Source organism: Chamaea fasciata, unplaced genomic scaffold, assembly GCF_029207755.1.
Source record: "Chamaea fasciata isolate MVZ Bird 193981 ecotype frontalis unplaced genomic scaffold, bChaFas1.0.hap1 SCAF_3, whole genome shotgun sequence".
Classification (NCBI taxonomy): Eukaryota; Metazoa; Chordata; class Aves; order Passeriformes; family Sylviidae; genus Chamaea; species Chamaea fasciata.
In genome coordinates, this window is record NW_027094088.1 from 973,380 (window position 1) to 1,000,848 (window position 27,469).

Genomic DNA, 27,469 nt, shown 5'->3' on the forward strand with positions numbered 1-27,469 from the left:
TATCTCTATCCATCCTTTATGCAGGATGATTGGTGCAGAGTGCTTGTCCTGGAAAGGTTGTGTTGTAGGATGTTTACAGGCTGTGGGCATGGCACATCTTTCAATACAGACTGGATTTCCCCCATTCTTAGTTTCAAGGCAAATATTCCTTATCATACAAGGGAAAATGTGTCAGGTCTCCTTCAGGCTTTCTCATCAACAATGATTCATTTTTGCCCTGTCTACCTCCATGTTGTTCATGTGTCAGGTAATGAGTGTTTTAGGTATTCACATCAGGCTTTTGATACGTCTGAACTGGGAGATGAAAACCAGCTGCTCTTTGGCAGCTCTTTCAGCACAGGGTTTGGAATAACCCCAGCCTCCTGTCTGGGGTTATTCTCCTCTGGAAAAGAGACTTGCATTTTAGGGGCACTGCTGAGACTCTTCCAGCCTCAGTGCTCTTTCCCCAGAAATGCTTCCAGACAGCTCCAGCACAGAAGTCCCCGTGCCATATCATATCTTGCTGCTAGTGAAATGCTCTGTGCTGCTGAGTGTTTTAACTGTAAAAGATCTCTCCCAGTCTCTCATTTCTCTTTTATCAACGTTCAGTGGAAGCCTGTTTCTTCTCTCATAATTTCCATTGCTGGTTGTATTGATGTCGTTCCAGAAGTTGTTTTGTAGTTGAGCATTGGAAATAGTCTGTTTTCAAACTGCAGTGTGGCATGAGTGACCCTTAAAACATTCAGGTTTCATCTAAAAAGAAAAAGAAATGCACTTTAATGTTTTGGTGTCCTCAGTGGATCACATCATTCAGTGCCTAAGATGTTCAGGTGAAAGGCATCTTTCCTGTGTCTTCCCAGATCAAATGGAGCATGGTTCTGGGTACATCACAGAGGACTTGAGAGCACCTGCAAGGCCCATACACAAAATGTGTATGTGTGGCCTGTGCCATGTGGGGCACAAAAGAGAGGAGACTGAAGAACTGTGCAAGCTTCTTTCTCCACGAAACAATCATCTTATGCATGTATTCATGACAACAGGAAAGATTCCTTGGTGGTGTTTTGCTGTTGAAAGAAAAGGATGTTTTCTCTTGGGCCTACAAGAGTGGATGCTTGTCCTCAGGAAGGAGTGAGGTTGGTCTTCTTCCACACGCGAGGTCTGTGTTCACCTCTTGATCTTGCTCTTTAGAACAGAGCCCAAACAGTGGGGCAGGTGGGAATTAGTTGCTCCAGAGGGCGTGAGTGAAGTTTGTCTCTCATTTGGCAGTGCTATTACCATACTTGTTAGATTAAAATTAAACCTTCAAGGTCTCTTAATGCAGGGTTTTTTTTCCTGTCTCTTTTGCATAAGTCATACAAGCCAAACGTTGAACATTGCTGTGCACATTCCCTGCTTGTAAACGGCTCTCATTCACAATGTATTATCTTCTTGTCTGTCCCACTGTTTGTTTTGTTTGTGGGTGAGGTTTTGTTTGTTTTTCCAACTGATCACCTTTCATGGGGGGTAAAGATGTATTGAGGTGGAGATCTGTTCCTCTTCTCATGATACTCTAATTCTTGTTTATATTTATTTTCCCTTATGTGCAAGAAGTGTGAAGAGTTGTTTTTTGACTTTCTATACCACCACAGCAAGACAGAGTGTGTTGCTAGGGTGATGAAAGAGAAGATTTAAAAGAAACCCTGGAGGACGTGTTTGGGTGTCCTGCTTTGTGAAAGGGATGATACAACTGGATGTGGTGTCACTGAGTCTGTCCTTTAGAAAGGGATAATGTTTGGGGCAAGCTGGCTTGTTACTGGCTGAAACCCTTTTGTTGTAATTAAATGCAACTTGCTCCTTTTCCTGCTGTGTGTTTTCTTGTGAACAGCTCTTGAACTTGTTTGAATGTGCTGGTGGCTTAGCAGGAGACATTCAGTCTCTTCTGTTAAATAATGCATCGAGGCCTGGGAACATGAACACTTTTTGCTCAATTATTTTTTCATCTCAGGGAGGTGTTTCAACATATTTGGGATTCTTTTGCGTGTTCCTTTTTTTGAAAATACCTCGCATTCCCACACCTGTAGCTACCAGTGGGTTATTTAGCCATTCCAGGGTTTCATGTCTCCTTTATGTCTATTTTTATGTCTAACCAGTCAGAGAGAAGTGTGCTGCATGACTGATTCGTTGTGAAATTCAAGTATCTTCCCAGTTGCACGTTAATACTGACACTTGTGGGGAGGGGTGGTCAGATGTGCTCACTCCTGTGATAATGTGATGTTTCAAGGGTGCCATTTGGGCTCCTTACAAGCAGAGTCAGTTAAAAATAACCTGAACCAAATAAGTGTTCAGGGTTTTTGGGATGATGAGGCCCCCACGTTCTACTGCTAAGGCATCTGCTTTGATAAAGAGTCAATCCATTCCTAGACAGCTGCATTATCAAGTTAAAAGAGCAAAATATTTGTATTCTGTTTAGTCTCCTAATGCATAATAGCCTTGCCCTCGTTAAAAACAGAGGATTTCTTCCTCCAAGGACTGTAATTCTCACAGCATGTGGAGGAACCTAATGCAGCCAGATTACTTCTGCTGTGCTTTGACCATGGCTCTCTGAAGGGAGTAACCTCAGTCCCTTTTCTTGTCTTCAGAAAGCTTTATCTGCCCTGTGCCAAGCCTTCCTGTCCTGCCCTTTCCCAGCCAGACATGAATTCAGATGGCTTCCCTGCTCTTCCTCCTCACTGTTGCAGCTGCTGAAGCATGGTCTTAATTTCTGGCACAATTTATTTAACTTTTCCTTCTCTGGTGTTCCTGGAGCAGCTGCAGCCTGAGTGGGTCTTCATGAAGGCAGTGAGTCCTGCAGGAATGTGCCAGGAAGCCAGCAGCTATGGCAAGATAATTAACCCTCTTTTCCAAAGCATCTGGGATCCAGGAAAACAAATTAATCCTGGCAGGGGCAGTACGGCAGTATTCAGAATTAAAGGCTAGAGTGGGATTGTAGGATGGGGGATGGCTGAGGTTGGCCCTTGGAGCACAATGCAGGATGTAATTACTCAATTTCATATAAGCCATTATCTGTTTATTTTCTCTTGCCATCTTTTCTTTCCATTTGTGGTTTCATCTTTCTTCGAGCTACCAAAAAAATTAAATTGTTTGCGCTCCATTCAAAATTCAAGTGGGTAGTAGTCAAATAAGCCGCCAGAAGTTATTAGAGTGCTTTTTGCTGAAAATCCTACATTTTCTGTCTCTTAGGCTGTAAATACAGTAGCCTTTGGATATGTCAGGAAGCACAGTTTGTATTTAGGTGATGCTTGCTCTGTCAGCAAAGTGCAAACTTCTGGCCATTTTAAATTGAATGGCATGGATGCAGGGATTGGCATGTAATATAGATTATGCTTCTATTTTCTGTTAACCACAGCACTGTAACTGCTAAATCAGATTAAATCAGTGAGCTTTAGATAAGCATCCTGTCAAAAGGCTTCAGAAGTGTCTAAGAAATAGCCTGGTCAGACAGTGACCTGGTAATCTTTATTTAAAGTTGCTGCATGGCTTCTGATTGAACCACAGTTACCTGAAACTTCAGTAGCTGAAGGTGGGAATCCCACTTACAGAACTTTCAGTTCTCCCATCTTCTTGGGGTGCACTTTAAATCCAAAACACACTCCTGAGTTGTGAGGATAGAGCTCAAACTGGAGTATTTTAGTTACACTTAAATATGTTCCCCCTACCCAAGATTTCTGTGCTGCTTTTCTGTGTCTTTTTATTGCTGTATGGGCAAAGACCTATCTGTGTCTTCATAAAGGTCCTTTATATGCCCCTAACTCCTCCTTTTTGTGCCCTTCTAACATGAAGCAATGAGAGCTAACCAGAGGATTCCAGATTAGGACTGAGCTATTGATTTGTTTCAAAATAACATGTTCTCTAGTCTTGCTTTTTCCAGCTATAACTTTCACGTAATAATAATAATAATAATAATAATAATAATAATAATAATAGTAACAACCAACCCTACCTGAAGTAGTCTGTAGGACAGGTTTCTCTCAGGAGAAATAAGGTGATACCACTTCACCAGGTCTTCAAGCTGAGTGCCACCCTGCTCCTCTTGCCTTCTTCGCCGCAGGCAAAGAACAAACATGAATGTTGTGAGTGCTGCTTCAGTCTGCCCCTGCCATTACCTCCAGTGCTCCCACCTTTGACCACCCTGCCATTGACAAAAAAAAAAAAAAAAAAAAAAAAAAAAAAAGAAATTGAGGTTTTCCTTTTTATCTCCCAAAGCTTCCAAACGAAGCTTGTTCTTCTGTCTTCTGCACAATTTGAAAATTCCCAAGAAACAGGGCAGGGATATTCAAGGATTCAAGGACAACACAAGCCAATCTTACTCTTTGAAACTGGCAGGAAGGAAAGAGAAAGAGTTGGAGCTCCTGGCCTGAGAATGCCAGCACAGCCTCCTTGCTGAAAGCAGACTGAGCTTTCCAGGAGCTCTGCTTTGCAGAGCTTTCTGGAGAACATCTGGCCGAGGACAAGGCTCCATCGGGGCAGTGTGAAATGTGTGTGGGGACACGCTCTGCCCCAAGGGGACACTTGTTTCTCTCCCGTGGCCTGCTGCCATCACAGCAGCCTTGGCAGGAGCCCTTCCTGCACTAAGCTGCTCATAGCTGACCAATGTTTGAGAGGGGCTTGTCTTTAAACTGCTTAAGCAGCAGTCACTTTCCATGTGAAGCTGCTCTTAAGCCATTTTGCAAGCACTTAAGCTGCTTCTATCTTTTAGTCCTCTTGAGATGCTGATAGTCCCCATTTCCCCACTGCCTGTGCCTTGCATTAGCCTGGTTCCTGCTGGAGACTGTCTACAGAGTATTCCAGGGTCACTCCTTGAGTGCCTGCCTTGAGTTGTGTGTGTGGTTTGAGCTCAGCCCTGCCAGCTGGGAGGCTGGCTCCTGAGACAAGGAGGGGGGAGTCTGCCCTGAGGTTTTAGTGCAAAAGAGCCCTAAAACCAAATTGCCCGCTGCTCCAGGTTTCACTGGGAGCTCACACACTTGTCCACACTTGTCCTGCAGCTTGCTGAGGCATCTGTTTACCCTTAGCCAAACACCCTGTCAATAACCCTGAATCAGCCTTGTACCCAGGGCTGTGCAGCACAGAGGCCAAGCTGATAACAGCTGCCTTTTGCTTTGTGTCCTTTCCAGGCCCAGAACAAGTTCCCCTGCTGGGATCTGGGAGAAGGGTGGGTGGAGAGGCTGAGCTGTGTTCACCTGGGAGATACCACTCTTATCTGAGCAAAGGAGCAGGGGGAACATGAGCACACCTTTGGCTCCTGGTTGTGGCAGCAGCACAGAGCGGCCAGCAAAGTCTGTGCTGCTGGCCTGTCAAGCAGAGAAGCTTTCAGAGCCAGGCTGGTTGAGTTTACACACAGGTGTCTGGTAGGTTGATTGTGGCACAATGGATTTTATTTATGCAGTTTAGATAGCTTTGGGCTTGGTACAAGGTAGCTGTGTGGCACGTGGCTTGCATGTGATGAATACATGAGGCCCAGGATCTTCGAGTTCCCTGTTTTCTTGCCAATTCCACCTGATTTCCTAATGAAATGGAGCAGCATGCCCCTGCAGCTTGCTTGACCTTGGAGCCTGCATTGGTCCTCACAGGTACACAGCCAGGTGCCTGTCCTTGTCCTCCCACAGGCCCAGACTTTGCTGGGGAATGTCACTGGGCTGGTTGTGCACTGTGTGGAGGTGGCACTGAAAAACCCACCTGGGCCTGGGTTTTGCCTGCAGGGTTTGTAAGGCCAGGGGGTGCCAGTTTCTGCCAGGAATCTGGTGAGAGTGAGGAGATGAGCACAGTGAAGTATAAGGCAGCTGTTGCCACAAAGACATTTATTAACTACTTCTCTGCAGACCTTTCACAAGAGACTTCTGCCTCTCCTCCCTCTCCTGGTTCCTTTCAGGGCCTATAGTTCTGCCTAGAAATAAATTATACAGTATTTTTAAAAAGAATGAAAAAATGGCCTTAGATGATGTGCAGTCCCAAGTTCCCTTTATGCCAGGCACAGCCCAGGTGATAAAATCCTGGGTTGCCCCATTTATCTGACACACAGAAAGCTGCCATGGAGGAAAGGGCAGGGTCCTTCAGGACCAAGCACCTGCAGCTCTGCTGTTGTCAGGTTTCTGCAGCATTCTACCTGATTTGCATCTCTGGACCAGACACCTGATCATATGATCGGGCATCCACTCAACTTACTTTTCTGTCAACTGAAGCAGGAAACTTACTATCTCAAAGCAGCAGGCATAGAAACTGTTGTTATTATTATTATAATTTCTTCCATGTCTGCAGCTGTCTCCTTCCCTCCCAGTGATGGGCTGAGTGAACAGGGAGGAAGCTCCCCTGTGGGCCTGGCTAACAGCAAAGGTGGGCCCCTATTCCCCAGGGCTGTGTCCTCCAGGGAGAAAATCAGGCACAACTGTAGTTTTGGAGCTTGTAGCCACGAGAATCAGGACACAGAGGCCACTGCTTTTGTGTTTGTGTTCATCTGCAGGCTTTGGGTCTGTCTGGGGCTTCACAGGGAACAGGGTCAGTGGGTCCTGCAGTTTCCTCCCCGGGATCCCGGCTGGGGTTTGGGGCAGGGCCTGCCCTGCTGACAGGGGACAGCAGGTGGCAGCAGGAAATCCAGGTCCCTCGGCTCCGGGTTCAGCGCCGGGCACTGCGTGTGTTGGCTTCTGCTGAGCTGGGGACGGTGAAACCTTAGACAGACTCTCTGAAGTAGACCTGACACGCCTTTGGTTCGTGCTCCAGGGCTGTTTGGGGACATGGGATGCTGTCCCGCAGCTCTGCGCTGGATCACCCTCAAGGACCTGCCAAGACGTGCAGAAGGGCTCCCAGGTGCTTGAGTTTGGACTCTCATTCACCAGAATGGCCACCCCAGAATTTGCTGAGCTATCTGTGCGTGAGGAGAGAGACTGTGTAGGGCACAGCCACACGTGGCTGAACACAGCTGTGCTTTGGAGAGGGCAGTGTGTAAGATTGCTTCTGCAGAAACCCATCCTTGACTCTGCAATCTCCTCTGGGTGACCAAGAGGCATCCAAGCTGGAAAACTCCATGTCTGAATCTCTCCTGCAGTCTTACCAGCCCCGGGGTGTGAGCTAAGACATCTCCGCAGCCCTTTTCCCAAGAGCAGCATTGCAAAAGAGCCCCAGTGGATAATCCAGAAACCTGGGGTTGATTCCACTTGTGTAAGCAATTTATCAGGCAAGAGGTGATATTTCATCCCTCCTCCTTGAGGGAGCTGGTGTGCTTCTGAACATGTGCAAATGCCTTTGATACCTCAATAATAAAGGATAAATGGCAGCCTGGCTTAGGAAGAACAGATCTTGCAAGACAAGTGTGATTGCTTCCACTGGGGACAGAATGGAAAGGGATCCAACAGCCAAAGATGTGAGCAATGCTACTCCTGAGGAGTAGTAATTAAATACGTTAAATGAGGCAGTGAAAGGCATGAAAAAGTGACTGCCACAGCAACATGGGTGGAGCTCAGAGGGTCCCCCGTGGGGTGAGACAACTGCCTCAAACGTTTACCTGGGAGAGGATGGGACTGGGTCCCACTCCCTTTCCTCCTGACTTTCCTCTGGGCTCTGCTTGTCCCACTTCCCACGGTGGAGGCATCAGGGGAATAATGGCAGAGGTGGGGCTGTGTCTGCCTGCCCGGCTCCTGCCTGGCTGCTGGATGGTGCCACTGCAGAGCCATGCCCTGTGGGCTCTGTCTGGAGCTCTCCCCCACGCAGGGAGCAGCAAGCCCTGCCTACCTGATGAGCTCTGGTGGCTTTTTTCAAGGAGGAGCCTGTTTTCAGAGGGTCACGAGGTGCAGCCACCCCCTCTCAGCACGCACAGAGCAGGAGATCAGAGCTGGGTTGGAAGGATGCTCAGACCATAGGGGGTGTGTGGGGCGGCCTTCAGCGACTTTACTGCCACTGACACATTGGCAAAACCAGTGGGAAAACCTAAAGGGAGGCTGGGGTGGGAGGGAGAGGCTGTGGGCACATACTCTCATAATGATGGGCTGCAGAAGGAAGACACAGATGAAGGAGAAGCCCTAACACTGATGGAGGCTGCCTTGGGCCAAAGCAGGAGCCAGGCAAAGCCTTCATCCTGCCAGCCATGGGCTGTCAAAGCTCTAGCTGTTCTCTGGACTCCCTCGTGTTATCTTCACTCCTGGGAGAGGGTGGGGGCAGCTTCAGACTTGGAGACAGTCCCCTTCTACCCAGAGCAAAACAGTTGTTTGACACCACATTAACCGTGCAGGTTATTTTGGGAATTTTCCACCTTCTTTCTGTTTTCTGTCCCCATTTCACGTAAGAAAAGTTGGCTTTAGCTGGGGTTTCAGAACAGGAATGTTGCAACAGTCGTGGAGCAGCTGTGTAGTAGTGCCTGTTGGAAAGCTGTTCCTTTGCCCTCCCCTCTTGGCGTCAGCTGGGCTTGTTCCTGCCATGCTTTCCTTCTGGATTTGCTCCTTTTGGGTTTTCCGTTTGTTTATGCTCCTTTCTCTCAGGCTGGGGCACATGTTTCCAAGGGTCAGCCTAGAGCCAGAGGTCACAGCCTCTTCGGTGTTTACTCAGCCATGGATTTTGTAACGCTTGTGGGGAGAAGAAGAGCCAGCCTTGGTTTGGCATTTTTGGCAGCCCTGTGTCTCCAGACTCTGGGCTGCTCTCTGTGCTGTCCCTGCTGCCTTGCTGGGGACAGCAGCAGACTGAAAATGCAGGGCAGCTGCTGGCATTCCCTCTGCCACAGCTGTGTCAGGCAGTGAACTCCAGGGTACCTGTCCTGCTGTCCTGGGGCCCGGGGTCTCAGCCTGCTCCATGCCAGGACACCCCTGGTCCATGTGATGTGGGGAACACACAGCTCTCCCTGGGCATGAAAGGCTGCTGCATCCCTGTGATCAGATGGCAAACGCCCCAGTGAGCCCCTGCCCTTTGAGCAGGGTAGAAACTCCAGCTGACAGGCAGCTGGAGGAGCAGCCTGGTGAACACAGCCCGTGAGTGTGTGATAAGGGAGCCCTTGCCCCTGACACACTCCTTGGGCAAAGCCTTTGCCCAGAGCAGTTCCCCGCCCTGCCCTGTGCTGAGTGAGCCTGGTCCTTCACCCCCGGCCTCCCGCGCGGGTTCCTGCCAGCTCTGCTGTCCCACTGAGGCAAAGTGCAAAGGCACCTCTTGCATCACCCAGGGGGTGAGGGCCAGGCAGGGCTGTCCCTGCCAGCAGCACCACTGCAGGCACCAGGCACACACAGGAGGCTCTAGGGATCCACAGACCTGCTCCCATCCAGTTCCCCATTGCCTGTAAATGAACTAGACCAGCTTTGAAAAATCAAAATACTCCTAGCAAATGCTGCTTCCAGCTGAGATTTGTCTCCTTCAAGGGAAGGACAATTTTCCTTTGAGACAGGCAAAATGTTTTCTGCATGAAAGGCCTGGCTCACCTCTCAGTGGAAGCACTGGCATCTTGTGTCACCTGTTTGTAAGGCAGCTTTGAACTTAACTCTTTATGTAACCTATTAAAAATGCATTAATGTGCCTTCTTATTCTTTCCTTCCCTGCCAAGGAGTTGGTCAAACACAGTTTCAGGTGAGCTCTGAGAGCTGGCTGCTGCTGAGGGGTGCAGAGGGGTCAGACATGGTAGCAGTTTCCAGACTCAGTGTGGGAATCCTGCAGGAGCATCTCCCAGAGCTGGCCCATGCAGAGCTCAGGCACAGCACCCTGTTCTTCAGGGAGCATCACATCTCTCTACCCCCTGGTTAATGGTTAGACCCACATTGCAGCAGCTGCCTCCCCGGCACAGCTGTGGAACAAGTCATGGATTTTAAATATTGGACTTGCCCTTTGGACTTATTTTTGCCGTGGCAGTTGGTAAGCTGTGTGCTTCTGAGCTCAGGCTGCTGTGAAATCCTCTCTGGACTGCTGCACCCCTGAGCAGGAACATTTTGGTAAGTTGTACAGGAGCAGTGTCTGATGGAAGTTGGCACAAATGGCTCAAGGCAGGAGGCTGATTTTGGCTCAGTTGGGTGCAGAAATGCCTCTCAGAGAAGGTGCTGGTGAGTCTCAGATTCTGCCAGCCTTTGGAGCAGGACTGTTGCCAAAGCTGGGTCAGAGCAGCTAAGGCTGGAATGTTTGAAAGGATGAGAACCCCTCCACTCTGGGTCCATGTCCCAGGGCTGCACCACCCTTCTGGGGAAGGAGTTTTTCCTAATGCCCTGAACCAGCCAGGCTGACTTACCTCCTGGAGAAACTTGTTTCATCCTCCCTTTTAGCTGCCAAGTCACTGTCGGCTTCTGCTAAATCACCCCAACCTCCTCTCCTTCCCAATTAACCAAGCCAGCAGTCTCCACCTCTCCCTGTAGGCAATGTTCCCTGACCTCAACCAGCCTGGTGGCCCTGCTAGTCCTCCCCAACATCCAGCAGATCCATGCTCATCCTGGAGGGGCTGCTCACACCCGCCAAGTCCTGCTGAAAGGGAATGCTTAGAGCCAGGACATGCTGAAGTCAAGTTCAGAAACAACCTCCTTGTGGTGTCTGCTCCAGTGAGGCTTCAGGAGAAGCTCACTTGGATGGGTTTGATGGATTTCTGAATGAGATGGGTCTGAGCCACCTGGCACGTGCCCAGCACTGATAAGCAAGGCCTGCCTGTGCCCATTTCCTTAAAACACCACAGCATCCTCCTGACCACTGAGGGCTCAGGCCACTGCCTTTAACTGTCTCCTCAGCCCCATGGAAGAGCAACACAGTTGTGGGGCATCAGCAGCACAAGGCTGGTATGTCCTGAGTTCTGGACTATTCAGAGCAGCAGGCACCTCTCCACTGGCTCCTGGGCACTGTCCACCCCTTCTGGAGTACGTCCAAGGGTTCAGCTGCTCCCAGATTCCAGAGGCAGTGTGACTGGAACCCAGGGGAGCTGTTGGAGCTGGCTTGCCCTGCTCAAGGCCAGCTCATCCATCTTCACCTTGCTGAAAGAGCTCACTATGAATGGAGAGGCTAAGTGCTTCATTTAGATGGATAGTGGGGAGCAGAGGGACTTTGCAGGGTCATCTGGGGCACTTCAGCAGGATCTGGGCTCCAAACCTGAGCCTTTGTGGAGCATTAGGCTCCCTCCTCTTATTCCTTCTGTGGGACTGAGATGTGCTGAGCAGCCCATTCCTGCTCAGAACTACCTGGTCCCCGCTGGTCACCCCTCTCTGAAGGATGGTGTCACATGCCTAAGGCTGCTCCTCTGAGGTCTGAAAGATTAGACTGGGAGTTTTATGGGTGGGAGATGTCCCAGGGCTGAGGTCAGAGACAGAAATGTAGTGTCTGCTCTGTTATACAATCCGCTGTTAAATAATCACTCGGGGTCACTGCGCCTGCCAGGCCACTGCAGCTGGCAGTGGGGCTGCTGGAAAAACAGGATCACTGTCCACTGCACAAGGAGGAGAAGGAAAAGCAGTAACACACTTCTGGGCAGTCCCATGCTCAGGCCTTTCCCAGCCCTGGGGTTCCTCACTGCAAGATGTTTTCCAGTGACAGAGGCACTCACAAGGACACAGCCTGTTTGTTTGTAGGATGGTGGCAGAGGGGAGGTGGCTTTGGCCACAGTGATGGAAGGCTGCTGTTTGTCTGTGTGAGCAGGGAACTGTGCCTGTCCCAGGGACACTGGTTCTCCACTGAACCTGGGCAGGGTGGACACCCAGCATCCACCCACCCAGCCCATGCCTGCTCTCTGCATTTCCAAAAGCTGCAGTGGAGCCAAGGCTGGGGCAGAGCTGTGGCCTGCCACGAACTGCTGAGCAGCACACAGGGCTTGGGCCAGTGCCTCAGTGCCGGGCTGTGCTGCCCACCTGGGCCTGACACCCATGGCACAGCCCTGTGCCAATGGTTTCAAAGGGGCTGCGGAGGAAACTGGACACTTGGAGGACATCAGGGAACCTGTGGGGATGGCTACTGATGACCTGTGCTGGCTGCAAGTAAGCACTCACTCAAGGGAGCTGGATGATTTTCCCTGGGAGACACAGGCCAAGCCCAGGAAAAGAAACCACACCGGTGGGGGAAGCTCACAAAACCAAGCTGGGAAGCAGCCACACTGCACTCAGAGCCGGAGCATCACTGTCCTGGGATTCCTGTCCTCGAGCACACATTTACAGCTAGCTAGCCTACTTCTGCTGGATAATTTCTTCCTAATAAGGGGTTTTGGCAGGTGGCCGTGCTCCCCTGAGGGTGAGGGAGAGCAGCTCAATCCAAGCAACAAACCGGTGTGGGGCAGGGCGAGTTCCTTTTGATTTAACTCAGAGGGTGGCTGTGAAATAGAAATGCTGGGAGGTGACTGGATGGCACTGAGGAAGCTTGAGGCATCCCTTACTTGGATCTGCTGCCTGTGATCAGGGAGGCATTCTGGCTTAATGCAGCTGTTTTGTTATTTAATCCCACTTGATTTTCCTTTACACTTTCCCAAATGTTTTAAGCTATCCTTTGTTGTGCTCATCCACTTTTTAATCTGAGGTCAAATGATTGGATCTTAATCCCTGGATCTCAAATGAATTTGCCTTTTGGTTTCCAGCCCTCTGCTACAGCCAGGCTTGCTGTCCCCTTTTCCTTCTCTCACTATTTCTCTATTTCTTGCAAGTTAACATTACTTGAAAAGAACAAAACTGGTGATATCCCCCTGATTAATATTTCCAAACAGTTTTATGTTTTTCCTTGTGATGGGCCCCTGGAGCCTTTTTTGTCAAACTACCCAAATGTGATCATAGCCACTGCAACACTGTGCTTTTTGTGGCTGACTGGGTGCAGGGACAGCTGCCATGGAGTGATCAGACAGGACAGCACCTAAATTCATTGTACAGTCTTCCTGGAGGAGAGGGGGCAGGACAGCCTCTGAATCAGATTCACAAATCCAAAGATGACAGGATGCTGATCTCAGCCCCACCCTCTGGGTTTTGCTAAAACTTGGTTTCTCGTTTCATTACAATTGCCCTGTGCTGCAAGTTCCTTGCTCAAATGTATGCAAAGAGTCTCGGAGGAAGATTAAATGTGATTTTTCAACAGCATGTTCTAGATTTTATTGAGAAGAGATGAGATCTAATTAAATTCACACGTTAATCCAGCCAGATTAAATGGCACTTTCTACTCTGTGTCCTTAGCTCGGCCCAGGGGCCAGCCTGAAGCTACAAACACAGACCACAGAACTGGTCTTGCTCTTCCTGTCTAGACTCAGACCCAGACTTTGCTTCAACACCTGAGACTAGATGCAGCAGTTTCATTGGTGTGTTAAGGATCACAGCCTATGTCCAGGCCTGACTGGGAGCACAGGAGCGATCCCAGCCCTGAAGGGTGCTGCTGCCCCAGGTACCCTCTCCAAGCCCCTGGTACTGGTGGGGAAGCTCAGGAGGTCCCCACCTCACCTGGCTTTCCTGGTGCTGCCATCACTGGCAGCTCCTCTGTCTCTGAGGTACCCAAATCCTTGGCAAGGCAGCCTGTGCTAGTCCAAAGCTTCTCCTGAGCTGGGTACAGTGAGCTGTGACCACGAGGCTTAATTACATCCCAACCTATCCTATCCTGATGGAGCCTCATCCAAGGGTGTGTGCAGGACCCTGTGCTGGAGGGGTCTGCCTTCCAGAAAAGGACAGCGAGAGCTGCAGGTCACATTCTGCTCTGGGAATTCAGAACAGCTCATCTCTACGCTGCCAGTCTGGACTTGTACGGAAAACAAGCATGTGAAACCCTGGGAATAAACCACCCACGTCCTTGTGAGGACCTGTAAGTCTCACCCAGCAAGCCAGTCATGTAGCTGCAAAGGATGCAAATAAACTGTGCTGTGTGATTAGCACCCTTTGCATGCCAGGGCAACCACTGCTAACCCCCCATGCAGCCACATCTGCCTGCACGGGGCTCAACTCCAAACACCCTCCCCAGGTGTGAAGCTGTGCTGCTCACCTCACATCAGGATCACATGGTGGTGCCTTGCCCCGTATGGGAGGAGCTGGCTTGTGAGATGAGAGATCATTTATGATAAAAGGACAAATATCCTCCTCTGAAACCCACGGCCAGTGCTGACAGGAGCGTTTGCTGGTAAATACCTACAGCACGCTAAGCTAAATCAGTGTGATTTTACCACATTAAAGAATGGAATGTCTCTGCAGCGTTTTTTCCTGGTGAGACTCTGAACTGCCACTAAGGCCTCTGTGATGGTGGAGTACTTTCCATCCGAAATTGTCCCTGATTTTTGCATTCTGCACCATGCAGATAAAGCACTGGGAGTATGTGGGGACTCTTCCTCCCCTGAGCCTTGCTGTTTGCACCAGAAAAACAGACACAGCTCTTGGAAAGAGGCTGTGTGACTTCAGGGGCTGGCGTGATTGTCTCTGCAAGACATTTGATGGGTGTCACAGTGACAGCTGGAGCTGTCAATTGTTCCTTTTCTAGGACAAGAGGTTTAGAAGATAGAGTCTGGGGGTGTGGGAAAGCTCTTTCTTTAGGGTGGCCTTGATGGCCTGGAAGGTCATTGGGAAATGACAGCAAGGGGATCCAGACCCCAGAGGTGCTTCTCATTTTTAGGGATGCAGAGCAGGCAGCAGGTGAGGCTGGCTGCAGACAGGGGCATCTCTGCAGTGGGGCAGCCCTGGGGTCTGCAGGCACACTGACACTCCAAGCAGCACTGCAGCCTTCCCAGGAGTCACTGTCTGAGCCAGACTTTAAAAACAGCCTCGTCTTGTGCTCTTGCATAAGAGTGAGATGGAAATCTCACCGTGTTTATGCAGACTGAAATGACAGGACTTCACTTGAGCAAACGCTTGCAATGAAAGCTTCAGCTGGCTATGGAGCTTGGCTTCCAGGAGCAGAAGAAAACCACGTAGGCATTGCATGCTTTGAAGACTTCAGTCACCCTGATAAGACAGGCCAGGACAAGGGAGATGGCTTTCGTGTGCCCCTGCAAGACTGTCACCTCCCTGGGCAGCCTGTGTCCCACCAGCCCAGAGAGCCACCCAGCCCAGTGTGACTCCTGAGCCTGCCCACTGCCCTTTCCCCGGCTGTGACACACTCCCTAGATTTAAACCCTTAATCCCGGGAAGATTGTGCAATAGCTCCTTCAGGCTGAGAACGGATTATGCCCCTTCCAAAGGTATTTGCCACTCTGGCTGCACCGGAGAGCTCAAACAACCGGCCCAACTTCTCCTGCAAGAGCACCTGCAGGCAATTCTTGCAGCTGGTGCCTAGCAACTTGCTCCGAGCTGCTCTCACAGCTAAAATTCAATGCCATTTCCGCCTTCCTCCACAGAGCAGCAGCTCCTGGGTCACCACCAGGGGAGGAGGAGGAGACGTTTCCCACTCACCTTGCTATAAATTAGCGGTATGGGCGGGGCTGCTTTCTCTCGAGCACGTGTCCTGCAGCCAGCTAAAAAGGCATCTCTGCCCAGCATGGGGGACAGCTTCAGGTTCAGAAGATTAAGTAAAATGTTTTTTCCCCTCCTTCCCAATTTGTTTTCTGCTCCCAAATGCCTCTGCTTTCTTGGAGTTCTTTGCAGGAGAACCAGGCTGGGATTCATGCCGTGTCTCACCTTGGCTTTGTTTGGGTGAGCCGCAGGTTATGCGGACACACACAGGTAGCTACAAGCTCGGGGCTGTGCTGAGTACTCTCTAATGACGCACAGCAACTTTTAGATCACCCGTGTGACAAGTGAGGGCAGCCCCGAATCTGAGACAGATGCCCTTGGGAAACGGCGAGCACCAGGAAAAAAAAATGTCCAGGAAACCAAGATTGCCTGTTTACGGGGCTGAGATCTTTGCCGGGGTGGTGAGACAAACATCAGCCAGCCCGGGCAGGAGCGAGCAGCGTGTTCCTGCGTGTGGGCAGGGCACAGGAATGGGCGCTGGGAAGAGGGAGCCAAAGGGAGGATCCAGCTGCGGAGTGGGCAGGGGCTCGGGGAGCAGCACATCCTCCAGCAGCTGCTGGCACTGAGCATAGGGAGGAGCGCTCCAGCTGGAAGAGGTGGGAAGCTGTGAGTACATGAAGTCCACGAGTAGTTGGGCTGCGGTACGGCAGCCTGGGTGTTTTTCAGAGAAAAGCAAGACGAGGTGCCTTGTAGGGCATTTCCAACCTCCGGGAGGGCACGTGTTTGCCTGTGGGAACAAGCCCGAGATGCGGACGGATTTCCCAGCGGGAGTCTGTCAGGACATCTCGGCCTTGCCTCAGTGACACAGCCCCTCGGTGGTGTGTGGTGGGAGGGCGGGGACCGCTGCCTGCCCTGGCTGTGCCCAGCGCGGGCTCACTCCCGCAGAGCTGACCTCTCCTTGCCTGCCCAGTTTTACTCCTTGGGAAGCCCTGGGTGCTCCTAGCAAGTGCAGTCAGAGGGTTGGAGGTGCCTTGTTGCTGTGGACAGGGTGGTTTTCAGAAGAGCCACCTTTACCTCCCTGCTCTGTCCTCAGCTCCTGAGTGCCTGCAGGAGGAGAGGGAATCCCCCGGTCACTAGCTGGGACTCGACAGCCTGAGGCAGATGAGGAGAGCGGCTGGCAAGCGCAGAAGCACCAATGGAGACGTCTCCAGCTCATCCCAGGACCCTCAGCCCTCCAAGGTGGGCTCTGTTCCCCAGCCCAGGAGTGGTGCTCAGCACACCTCAGGTAGGTGTTTGGCTTCAGGATTTGCCATCGTGCAGATGTCTTTAAACAAATCCAACTGCATTGCTCAGGCTAGCTGATAAGGATTGAGAAATACTTCATAGGGAAAGGCATAAAGGCCCCAGGTCTGGTTCAGCCTTTGCTCTGCCTGCACGGGTCAGGAGCTGGCCAGTGCCCTGCCATGCTGGATGCCCAGGAGATGTTGTGGTGGCTCTGATTCCCTTCCAGCCACAGGGAGGGACAGCTCTCCAGCAGCCTGGCTGAGCAGCCTTGCTTTCACTACATGGGGACACTGGTGGTGCTGGCTGGCCCACAGTGGGTTTGGGGCAGGCCTGAGACAGACCAGAGACAACAGTTTTCAGAGCAGCGTGGCCAAATCCAGGAGAAGATCCAGGACAAAACTGTGACTTTGGTGGCTGAGGGGACTGCTGGGTCAGGCATCCTGCTGCAGCAATCCCTTCCCACCACAGCCTGCCTGTGCTTGGCACAGCTGTCCCCAAGCTCCTTGCAGGCCAAATCCGCAGCCAGCTTAGGCAGTTTCCCTCCTAACTCCTTACCTAGCCTGGCTCAGAGGAATGTAGCTGGGAGTGCGGTGGAGATGGGCACCTTTGCAGCCAGGAGAAGAGATGTTGATAGCAAAATCCTCAGCTCAGAAAACGCCTCCTTCCTTCCTTCCTGCAAACATAAGGGGACAGAATAAAGGCTGAGCTTTCTGACCTCCAAGTTCTTGACTCCTGCTCTCACATTACAGCAGCAGCAAATCCTGTTGGGTGAAGCAGAAATCTATCTGTCTGAACATGCACTATTTCAAACTCTTCTCTGCATAAACTGTTCCAGACTTGACCAGGAACAAGGCTGTTTACTGACAGCAGGGTTAGGAAACTTCTTTCGTATTGTGACATTTTTCCCTGATTTTTTTTTTTTTGGTTTGGATATTGAGCTGCTGAAGCTTAAATTTGCCAGCTAAGAGGGTTTCCAGCTTTCAGTGTTTTACTTCAAGCTATCTCTCTTTGCCCAACTGCTTGAGTATCTCTGAAATACCTCTGTATACAGAGTGTGCTCTGCCTTCCTTCCCGTGGAAAGATAGGTTTTCCTTCACCTGGTGTGAGGTTAGAAGGACAAGCTCATTTTCACCAAATAAATAGAGGATATTAAACTGCAAAAGGCCAATGGCAACATTTTGGGTTTTTTTCCTAGCATTCATTTGAGTGCTTTTGTACAAAGGGGTTGAATCCTGCTTCTATTTATGCTGATGTAAATGTACAATAATAATGTTCTTTTACAGAACTGCACATTTTATTAATCCAAGTGTCATAACTAGAATTGAATATATAATAGTTTAATCATTGTATCCTTCTGCAGTTCTCACTTGCTGTGATTGCAGCATGTTTTAGACATTTCAATTTCTTTTTCAGTTGTAGCTGTTAAACTTTCTGACACAAGGGCTGCCAGTGTAAGCACAGCAGGAGGTGTGATGAACCCCTGTGTTAGGAAACCCCTCGTGTGCTACTTTGGCAGTAAAGGAAAGCAAGGTTTGGAAAGCAGTTTTAGGTCCCTCTGTGATAGTTAGTTGGTTTTTACTTTGAAAATCTCTTCTGAGCTTTCCCTCCACCTCCGTTTTGGCAGAACCAAACTCTGTTTGATTTTACGACTGCTGTCACTCCCAAGCTGCCTCGCCAGGCCTAAGTTAGCAGAGCTAAAAACTGAGAAAAATGGTTTCTACAGAGAGCATTGCCACGCTGAAGTGGGGCTTTGCAAGCCTGTTGCTCACTCCACATGATGATTTATTGGGCACTGTGTTCTTCTAACAAGTGACAAGGTCATACTGACCGATCTGCCTGTGAAGGTTTACACAACCTTTAGCAATAGGAAACCTCACAGACTTAAAAACTTTGTGCAGTGAGGGCAGCTCACCTTCACAGCTGGCCTTTTAAAATGCTGAAGCAAGGTCAGTTCGGCTTGAGAGGAACAAGGCTCTTACAAACCGCCAGAGAGAGCAGGAATGTTTGGTTCCTCGGAAAGTTGTGTGGCTCGTTCTGATTGAGAGCTGTCCCGCTGGGTGTTTCCAGCAGCAGCAGTGCTGGAGCGAGGAGTTACGGCTGGAGATGCGGAGCGGTCCGGCCGCTCCCCTGGCTGTCCCCAGGGCCCGGCAGAGCTGGGAATGGGCCGTGAGGGTGCAGGTGTGGACACCAGCACACGGGTGACGGTCTGGCTGCGTGCTTTACACCAGCGAGCCGTGGCCGAGGGCGTGAGGGAGCCCTGAGGGGGACGCGCGGCCTGAGGGGGTGTTTTGCGCGGCCTGGAGGCCTCCTCACCCTGTGCCCTGCTGCTCGCTGCTCCACGGCAGCCGTGAGGGAGGCACTCAGCCCGGGCGGCCGGGCCCGTGTGCGTGTCCGGATCTCTGTGTGAACGTGTCCCTGTGTCTGTGTGTCTGTGTGTCTCCCTCACGGCTCCCGCCCCTCACGCCGCCCGGTCCCGCCGCAGCCCCGGGGTCTCCGGCCCCGCCCCTGCCCGCGCAGGCCCCGCCCCCCGCGCCGCCGGCGGGCGATAAAGGTCTGGCGGCGGAGCTCTGACGTCACGGGGAGTTAATTTTAAACCCGGACAAGATGGCGGCGAGGGACGCGGCGCGGCGCGCGGGCCCGGCCCGCCACCGGCCCGCCCCGGCAGGTAACGCGGCCCGCGGGCGGCGGCGGCGGCAGCGCCGGGGGGCGGCGGGGCCGTGCCCGCGGGGTCCGCCCCGAGCGCGGGGCCGGGCGGCCCGGCGGAGCCGCGCGGCGCCGGGGGAAAGGCCCCCCCCGTGTCTCCCCCCTCCTCAAAATGGCGTGGGCGGCCGCCCGCCCCCGAGGGGCGCCGGGGACACCGCGGCAACGGCCCCCGCGCCCGGGCCGCTGCTCCTCGGCGGGGTCACCCCGCGTCCCCCGCTCCGCGGCCTCCCGCGCTGCGGCCGGGGCGGGGGCGGCCCGGGGGCCGCTGTGGGTGACCTTATTCCCGGGGCGCCGCGGCCGGGCCGCGCCGGCTGTGCCCCAGCCCCGTGAGGAGCCGCGGCCCGAGCGGCGCTCACAGCGCCGGGAGCGGAGGCAGGCGGCCCGGGGAGCAGCCGGCGGAGGGGGCAGCCCGGGCAAGGAGCCGACGGATCCCGCCGGGCCGGCCCCCTCCTGGGGCTGTGCGCTCCGCTGTCAGCGCTGCTGTGCCGGTAGCGTGTCCCCGGTGGGGACGGGACGCGGCTTTGGCTGGTGCTCAGCCTGGCTGTGCCGGAGCCTGCGCAGTGTCTTCCCCAAAGTGTGGGTATTTCTCGGGAGCGGTCTCCCGGCCAGGGACACCCGGCGCTTGGGAGGGTCGGGCTGCCTCGAACGCTCGCCTGGATCATGTGAGGTTTTCAGCGCTGCGCTGGAACGCCGAACTATTTTAACGTCTTTGTTGTGTAACTCTTCACTTAATTCGGGAGCGGAACGATTGGACTGGGCACAATTTAACGAAACCTAGCAGATGCCGTGTGGCACGATTGGTTTCCATTGCTCGATTTGCAAGGCAGCTAAGAGATAGGGAAATGTAACCGCACTATAAACTGGGAGATACGGGGTGACAACTCACCTGCCATGATTTACAGGGAGGAAAAGCAGTGCTTCTGAGCGTCAGGAAAAGTTTGATTGTGTTTGGCAGCATTGCAATTTGAATAATTTAGAAGAGCCCAGAGATTGAAGCTGAGGATATGACACTGCTTTACCGCTCAAGGGCTGGTCTCTCTCCCTCCCAGCACTGCTCGGTTTTCTTTGAGTTCAGCTTTCTGTGTTTTCACCACCGTGTCCTTTAATAATCTCAAAGCATTGGGCTCTTGCATAGTTTTCTCAAGGTCGTAAAAGTGCCAGCACACCTGTAATGAGCGGCCTTTAATTAGCTGTGTCATCATTAGCAGTGGAAACACGCACATGTCACTCTTGGTGGCTTCTGAACTTTAGTCATGGAACAGCTTGGGTGACAGGGTCTGTGTGTACGGCTGTGGATGGTCTGTGCCTGCCTGCAGAGGGGCTTTCTGTGCAGGGAAATAAAGCACGGGGTAGGTTGGAATAGTTACTGGAGAGGCCATTAACTCCTCCTGTACCATCACTGAGTGTTGCTCAACAGCTGTTAGGTCCTAGCTCCCCCTAAAATCAATAATCGTGTCACAGCACCACCTCGAATAATGGCACTGGGGTTTTGTTGTTTTTCAGCTGGAATTATTTTGAAAGCAGGGAGTGGAGCTGAGGAAGGCTGTACTCTTTGCTTTTCACATTCACTTGCCTGCAACTTCAGAGCTAGCAGAGAAATAGTTCCAGCGCAGAACAGTTTCACAGAACCACGGTGGTGCTGGTCTCCAGCACCAGCCTGACCACAGGCTTCACTTCAGCTCTGTGATGAAAGTGGATTTAACTCTGTGCCTCTTGTTAGCAGACTGTTGTACGTCTTGTCACAGTCCATGGAAGTTTCAAGGACGTTCGTAAGGAAAACTGCCACATTTCAGCCAAATGTCACCTTACATAAGTTAGGTTTGAGTTTGTTTCTGTTCTTGCTTCCTGATTTTGGACAGACCCCATCCCTGGGGTGATTTTTGATATTCACAGCAGTCTCTGAATGGGAAGTTTTAAACTTTAAAATCAGGCTGAGCTGTTGCCTTGTTTTTTAATTGACTTGATTTCATTTTCTACTGTTGCTGCATGCTGTGCCTACAGTGTGATCTGTGAGCTGCCTGAGTGCGTTTTTTCAACTTTCTGCTAAAGGCTGCATTTACTTCTTAAACTTACTGTGCTAGTTGTTAGTATTTTAGGTTTTGTCTCTAACCTCAACTGTCTAAGGTGAACAAGGCATAAAAGATGTTTTCTAAGTTTCTGCATAGGCAGATGTGCTGTGTTTGCCATTGGTCAACAACTGAAAATTTTCAGGAATACTTTTATGTGGTGGATCTTTTGACTTTACTCTTGCTGAAGTATGACTGGGTTTCTTTTTTGTTTTTAGAACATTTTCAGCAACCTGAACTTCCTGAGATATCCCGAAGGAAAGCTTTCCTTGGTTTTTTAGAAGGTTGTTCTTGCTATGATACAAAGGGTTATTATCTCACCCTGTAGCTGGTTTTAAGGTCATGGTGCTGTGTAGGGAGTTGGTTTACTTGAATACATTTCTGGGCTTGGATCTGTGTCTGAAAGACCAGAACAAACACATGAGCAAGGTTTAGATATTTGTGAAAACATGGCTCACACTGATGTCTGCTGTTTGAGTTAGCTGCAGAGGAATGACTGATAAGAAATAAGTGATGTCTTTTAGGATAAGGATTATAATCAAGGCATTTCTAGGAGCAAATTAAGACATAATAGGAACTTGTGTTCTGAGAGCGTTGGTAACTAACTTGCCTGACCTTTAGCTTCTGTTTGTTTCTGAAATAATACATTCTGTGTAGTGTTCATTTCCACAAAAACAAGGTTTCATGTGCTTGCCAAGCTCTTTGAAACACTTTGAACATAAAAGTTGGAAGAGTTTTTGAAGTTCCTTCCTTCAACTCCCCCAGTTGGTGTTTAACTTGGAGTTCTTGCTCTCCAGCCAAGCCAGGAGCTCAGTGTCCCCCTTTGTCTTTGGGAGGGAGCCCACATCCCTGTCCTGGGATAATTCTCTCTCTGGGATGTGTGAACATCCTCCTGAAGTTATCTATCCAGTTTGTCTGGAGTCTGTCTCTGAGAATTCTGCCTGCTCCACGGGGATGTTACTCCTTGGAGTAACAGGACTGGTTTATATCTCATTTTAGTATGAGAATAGTAGATCTGTGTGTCAAGTGTGTTCTTTGAAGCTACAGAAGTATCTCCTTCAATTAAATAAACAGGGGAAAAAAAAGGAAAAGCTATGCTAATTTTATTATGGCTGGTAGCTGGCTTCTCTTTAAGGTTGGAAAAACCAAAGATGGCACTACTGGGCGTCCAAGGCAGTCCAGAAGAAGTTACATGAGAAAATGCAGGTAAGCTGGCTGTTGGAATTCCTCTTTGATGCCCACTTGATGAACTTACAAGCAGGACTAATAGAAAACCAAGTATGAGGTGAAGGAGAAGTCCATTTGGGCCTTTGCAGAAGTGATTTATGAGAAAACAGCTTGTTTTAACAGTGGCCCTGCTCTGTCATGGAGGAGTAGGTGAGAGGACTGGCAGAAGTCTAAGACTGCACTAAGTGTCTTTTGGGGAAGGATTTTTTGTTCACAGCTTGGTTACTTGGCCTCTATTTACACTCTGTATGAGGGAATTCTGATGTGCTTTACTAGCAGGGGAGTTGTCTCATGTTGTTTGGGGTTTTTTTTTTGTCTAAATGTATTTTCAGCTTTGTTTTCAGTGCAGGTGATGAACAAATGGTGATGACATTTTCAGCCCTATATATTGGTGGTTTTTGTGTGGCTAGGTGGGATTTGCTGCTACAAAAAGAAAAAAAAAAGCCAAAATGCTGAAGACTTGAACTGCTGAGATGTTGTACAGATTGTGGACGTGGAAGGTAGGATGCAATTTCCAGTGAATTGATATTTGAGAGTAGAACTGAATTTGCTCTCACGCAGTTGTTGTTCCAGTGACATCAGAATCAGGTTCCAGTCCGTAGTTAGTGTCAAATTATGATGCATTTATTTTCCCATCGTCACCTCAGAGATCATCATGGTGAATTTCCAAGTTCTTACTGGTCTCAGTAAAATATTTGGAGTGTTTTTTTGAGCAACGTATTGGATAATGCCTCCAGGATAACAAGGTGGCTTTAAAAAAAAAAAGAAAAAACAACTTGGATTGAAAATTACGGGAACTTGTCAGGGAACATGTGTCAACTGCTTGTCCTGACGTGTTGGGACTGCTCTCCCCTATGCTGTGCATACTTGGAAAAGTTGTTCTCACCTCTTATCTCCCCCAGCAGGGTGGTACTGCTGAGTGGAGGAGTAAGTGCAGTTATTTTAGCTGTCTCTTTAAACCCCATCCTGTGGTACTGCTGCCTGCAGACTTGCAGTCTTTTCCATGAGAGAAAAGGTCTTGTGGCTTTTATTTGCAGGTGTTCATTTGCCTCGGTCCCTGTGGTGTGATCTGCTTGGGGAGCTGTAAACTTTTGGGAAATTAAAGGCTCAATCTGTCAGTCCTCTGCCTAATATGGGAATCATCACGGCCCTGATTTCACTGGAGGAACAGTCGCTTGGAGTGTGTGAACTCCTGGGCATGGAGACAGGGGCTTGGCCTCCTTTAACGTATTGCTTAGACATAAAATAATAGTGAAAACGAGGTTAAGGCTCTTGACATAATCAAATCACTTTTTTAAAGCAAGAAGTCATCTTGCTTTTAAGAGAATTAAGTTTCTTAAATACTTTGTAATCCTGCACTAAGAAACTGTGTTTAAGATGTTAAACGTTGCCTTGAAGCTGCCCTCAGAGCAGTTAACGCTTTCCTTTCAGGGAGCAAAGTCTTCAGCTTCTCATTAGGACAGGAAGGGAATGCAGTTCAAAATTCTTAAAAGGAAATCCTTCTAACTGCTGGTGTGTCAGGCTTGTTGCTAATAAATAGTTTGGAAAAGTGCAGTAAGTAATGATTTTAGGACATAGAACTGGAGTATTTTCTAAAGCTAATAATACTATAGAAACAGCTGCTGAAGACCTATGTGTTATGTGCTGAGATTTAAAAGGCAGAAACCTTTCAAAATAAAATACTGCTGGGTACAAACATTAAGAAGTGCAGCTTCTGCTTTTAAGCTTAAATCTTTTTCAATAGAAAAATGAACGTGCTGTCTACTGTGACCATTTAGATAGCAAATGTGATTAAATGCTTGTAGAAGCTTCAGATGCTGTGGGAAATCCTGCTTCTTTGAGAAGACCCTTGCAATGCAGTTTGGTGCTTCTGAAGAGGTTGGGAGTTTTATTCCTAGAGTCTTGTTCTAAGTACTTTGAGTCACAGACGTATCACTGTGCCATTAATCAAATATCAAACTGAGCTGTTCTTTAGTCTAATCTCTTGTTGATTTATTTCAGTGGTGCATTAGGACTAGATTAAGCTTTTGTGAGCTTTGAAGAGGAGCACACTTTCTGTTTCAGTTCATCTTCTAATCCTAGCCTTTCCTCCCCAGAGTTTACTCTCTGTCCTGTAAGGAGAGATTTCGTGGACCCACCAAATGAGGACATTAAATGTGTTCTGCAGAGGCCACACTGTTGGTTGGACAGGAGTGCTGAAACAAACAGACTTTGTACAGTTGTGTTTGCCTCTTTCTTTTTCACCCAGGTGAAAGATGTTTATTAAACCACTGTGGTCTCAGCATGAGGTAGTCCTGCAGAAAAGCTGTTTGATTGTCCAGATGTGTTCAGACAAGGTTGAGAACGTGATGTAAAGAGAAGCAATAAGCATCCCCTGCTGTGTTTGTTCCTGTTAGGATGGTAAGTGTGGCTTGCCTTACACCTGAGGTTGCTGACTTCTTTCAGTTCCATACCTCTGGGCTTGACTGGCCAGCAGCCATCAATGTACACATGGCAATGGCATTTCCTGGCCCAGGAAAATGTGATTAAAAATCAAAAAGGCTCCAATTGTTGAGACTTGTTTTATGGTGGTAACAAGAGTCATGAGTGATGTTAAAAATCCTTCGGTAAGGACTGAGCCCTTAGAACATAGGAAGGTGCTTGTATGGAACTGAGCTGCTGAAGGGTGTGTTCTAACGTCCCTGGGACAATTTAACTAGTGCTTTTGGAATCAGCATTTTTCTGATCTGTTTTGTAGCAGGCACAGCTCTTAGTGGGTGCAGTGCGTTCAGTGTGTTCAAGGGAATATTCTTCTAGTGCAGGAAAGACTGTGCCAAGCTCCAGGTGTCCCCACCAGTCACACACTGACAAGCTGAAACCTCCATTTGTGAGGGAAGGAAACCTTGTTCTTAAGTGAAGGTTAACAAATGTGTTGTCTACCCCAGCCTAAATCTGGACTTTCAGATAGAGACAAGTCTTTGGCAGCACACGGTCAGATCCCGTTACAGCCCAGTTGTCTCCCCATCTTTGCAGTGTTATCACATATCACCAAGTCAGTTCCTACATGAGTGTGCTTCTTAGCTGTACTTGTGAGTTTTGGGAGTCTGGGGAGATTCTCCAGCTGCACTGGGTTGCAGTTGCAGAGCTGAACTTTTCTTTTGGCAGCAGTTTGTGCCTCCCCCTCAGCGGTGCTGTGTGGCTGAGGAGTGCAGGGCACGTCCCTTGGTGTCCAGGATCAGCTGGAGCTGGAGTGGCAGTGCCCTGGGCTGTCCCAGAGCACAGCTGAACTGTGCCCTGCACAGGGACTACTGCTCTTTGTTTGTCTTCAGCTCTAGTGCTCCTTGTTTGAGGTGTAGGAAACTGCTTGTATTGGATTGCTTTTTCTCCTGCTCTGTCTCCTGTAGCCGACTTGACTGTGAGCAGCGCTGGGTATATGGCAGAACGAGCAGGAAAGGCAGCGTGGTGCTGGAGATGGGAAGGAGTGGGAGAGCCCCTGTGAGTGGGTGGGGAAGACTCAGCCGTGCTCTTGAAACGGGCTTGAAGAGGCAGCGGGGAGAGCGGGGAGGCAGCTACTGGCGCTGTCCTGTTGGCACAATTCATGTGCTTTGAGCTGGTGCCTTAACAAGGGATTTGTGTGGAGCAGCAGCAGCAGCAGCGATGCCTGGCAGAGGCTCAGCAGCTGTGGCAGTAGGGGTGGTGGTTTTATGTGTATGGACTCAGGTCCTGTATCAGTTATTGTGGGTTAATTGCAGGAAAGGGATATGGCAGCCCGGGCCTGTTTCTCTGCGTGCTCAGCAGCAGGGACCCTGGTACAAAACTGGTTTTGTTGTAGTTTTGTGAGAAAAATCTCTTCCTCCGGTGGAGATAAAAGGAAGACATGCAAAAATGGGATGTTTTCTATTTTGTTTGCCTTTTTTTTGTTATTTCAATTCTCTTGAACTGTGCCTTGTGTGGAACTTTTTCCTGTTTTGATTCACACTGTTGATCTGGGTGTTAATTGTCTTGGCTCCTGTTGTGTTTCCCCTTTTCAGCTTCCCTTTCACCTGGTGGGTGTCAGTGACCCTACCAGGCTGAGAAGGGAGAAGGAGAAACTGAAATACTCCCTGGAGTTGTCTGCAGGTAGTTACTATATCAGCTTTGCCAACTGTGTGGTCTAGAGAAGACAGTTCTTAGAGAAACCTGCACCCTCTCTGTACTGCCCTTTATTCTTTGAAAAGAAATGTGGGATTCTGGAGTTCAGTGCTGGAAAAACTGGCTGGAAGGCTCTCCTAGCTGCAGGAACTGAAAGAGAAATGGGGAGCTGAGTGTGAACTGAGCTTGGGCTGAAAGATCACTTTTGGTTGGAGGCTCCATTGAATTGTTAAGGTTGGAAAATACCTGTAAGATGAGAGTGCAGCTGTTATCCTGGTGCTGCCGTGTTCACCACTAACTGCCTGTCCCCAAGTGCCACAACCACTTGTTTTTTGAACACTTCCTGGGCCAGCCTGTTCCCATGCCTTCCCAGGAAGAAATGTTCCCTAATATCCAACCTAAACCTTCCCTGGCACCATTTGAGGCCATTGCTTCTCATCTTGACACTTGTTACCTGGGAGAAGAGACGGCCCCTGACCTCAGTGCAGCCTCCTTTCAGGGAGCTGTAGAGAGTGCTGAGGTCACCCTGAGCCTTTTTCCCCAGGCTAAACTCCCCCTGGCCAGAGCTGTGCTGCAAACCCTTCACCAGCACCTCAGGGTCTTCCTTGCAGTGAGGGACAAAGCTGAACCCAGCACCTGAGGTGTGGCCTCACCAGTGCTCAGGACGGGAGGGTGATCACCACCCTCATCCTGCTGCCATTCAGCTTGCCAAAAGCCAAAAGGAAAAGTTCCAGCCTCTTTGGCTTGCTGTGCTTCCTTCCATTGTGCCTGACAAGTTGTTTCTGCTGGAAATGAGGA

General features: G+C 50.0%; 1 protein-coding gene and 1 long non-coding RNA gene across 6 annotated transcripts in view; one reads left to right on the forward strand and one right to left on the reverse strand.

Annotated features, from left to right (window-relative positions):
* Positions 1–445: 445 nt before the first annotated feature.
* Positions 446–19,001, reverse strand: LOC136286273 (uncharacterized). The gene is made up of 4 exons (XR_010719826.1): positions 18,478–19,001; positions 17,121–17,238; positions 3,959–4,147; positions 446–732 (listed from the first exon to the last, which is right to left on the reverse strand). It is a non-coding gene; the product is annotated as an uncharacterized lncRNA (long non-coding RNA).
* Positions 16,386–27,469, forward strand: part of ATL2 (atlastin GTPase 2) — a 36,277-nt gene continuing 25,193 nt past the window's right edge. For 3 of the 5 annotated variants that reach the window (XR_010719825.1, XM_066177659.1, XM_066177660.1), the window contains exon 1: positions 16,386–16,566. Coding sequence is in view for 4 of the 5 variants with exons in the window: in XM_066177659.1 (XP_066033756.1) it covers positions 16,443–16,566 (124 nt within the window). In the remaining variant the exon portion in view is untranslated. The remainder of the gene's footprint in view (positions 16,567–27,469) is intronic. The other 2 variants (XM_066177662.1, XM_066177661.1) reach the window with 2 other exon arrangements.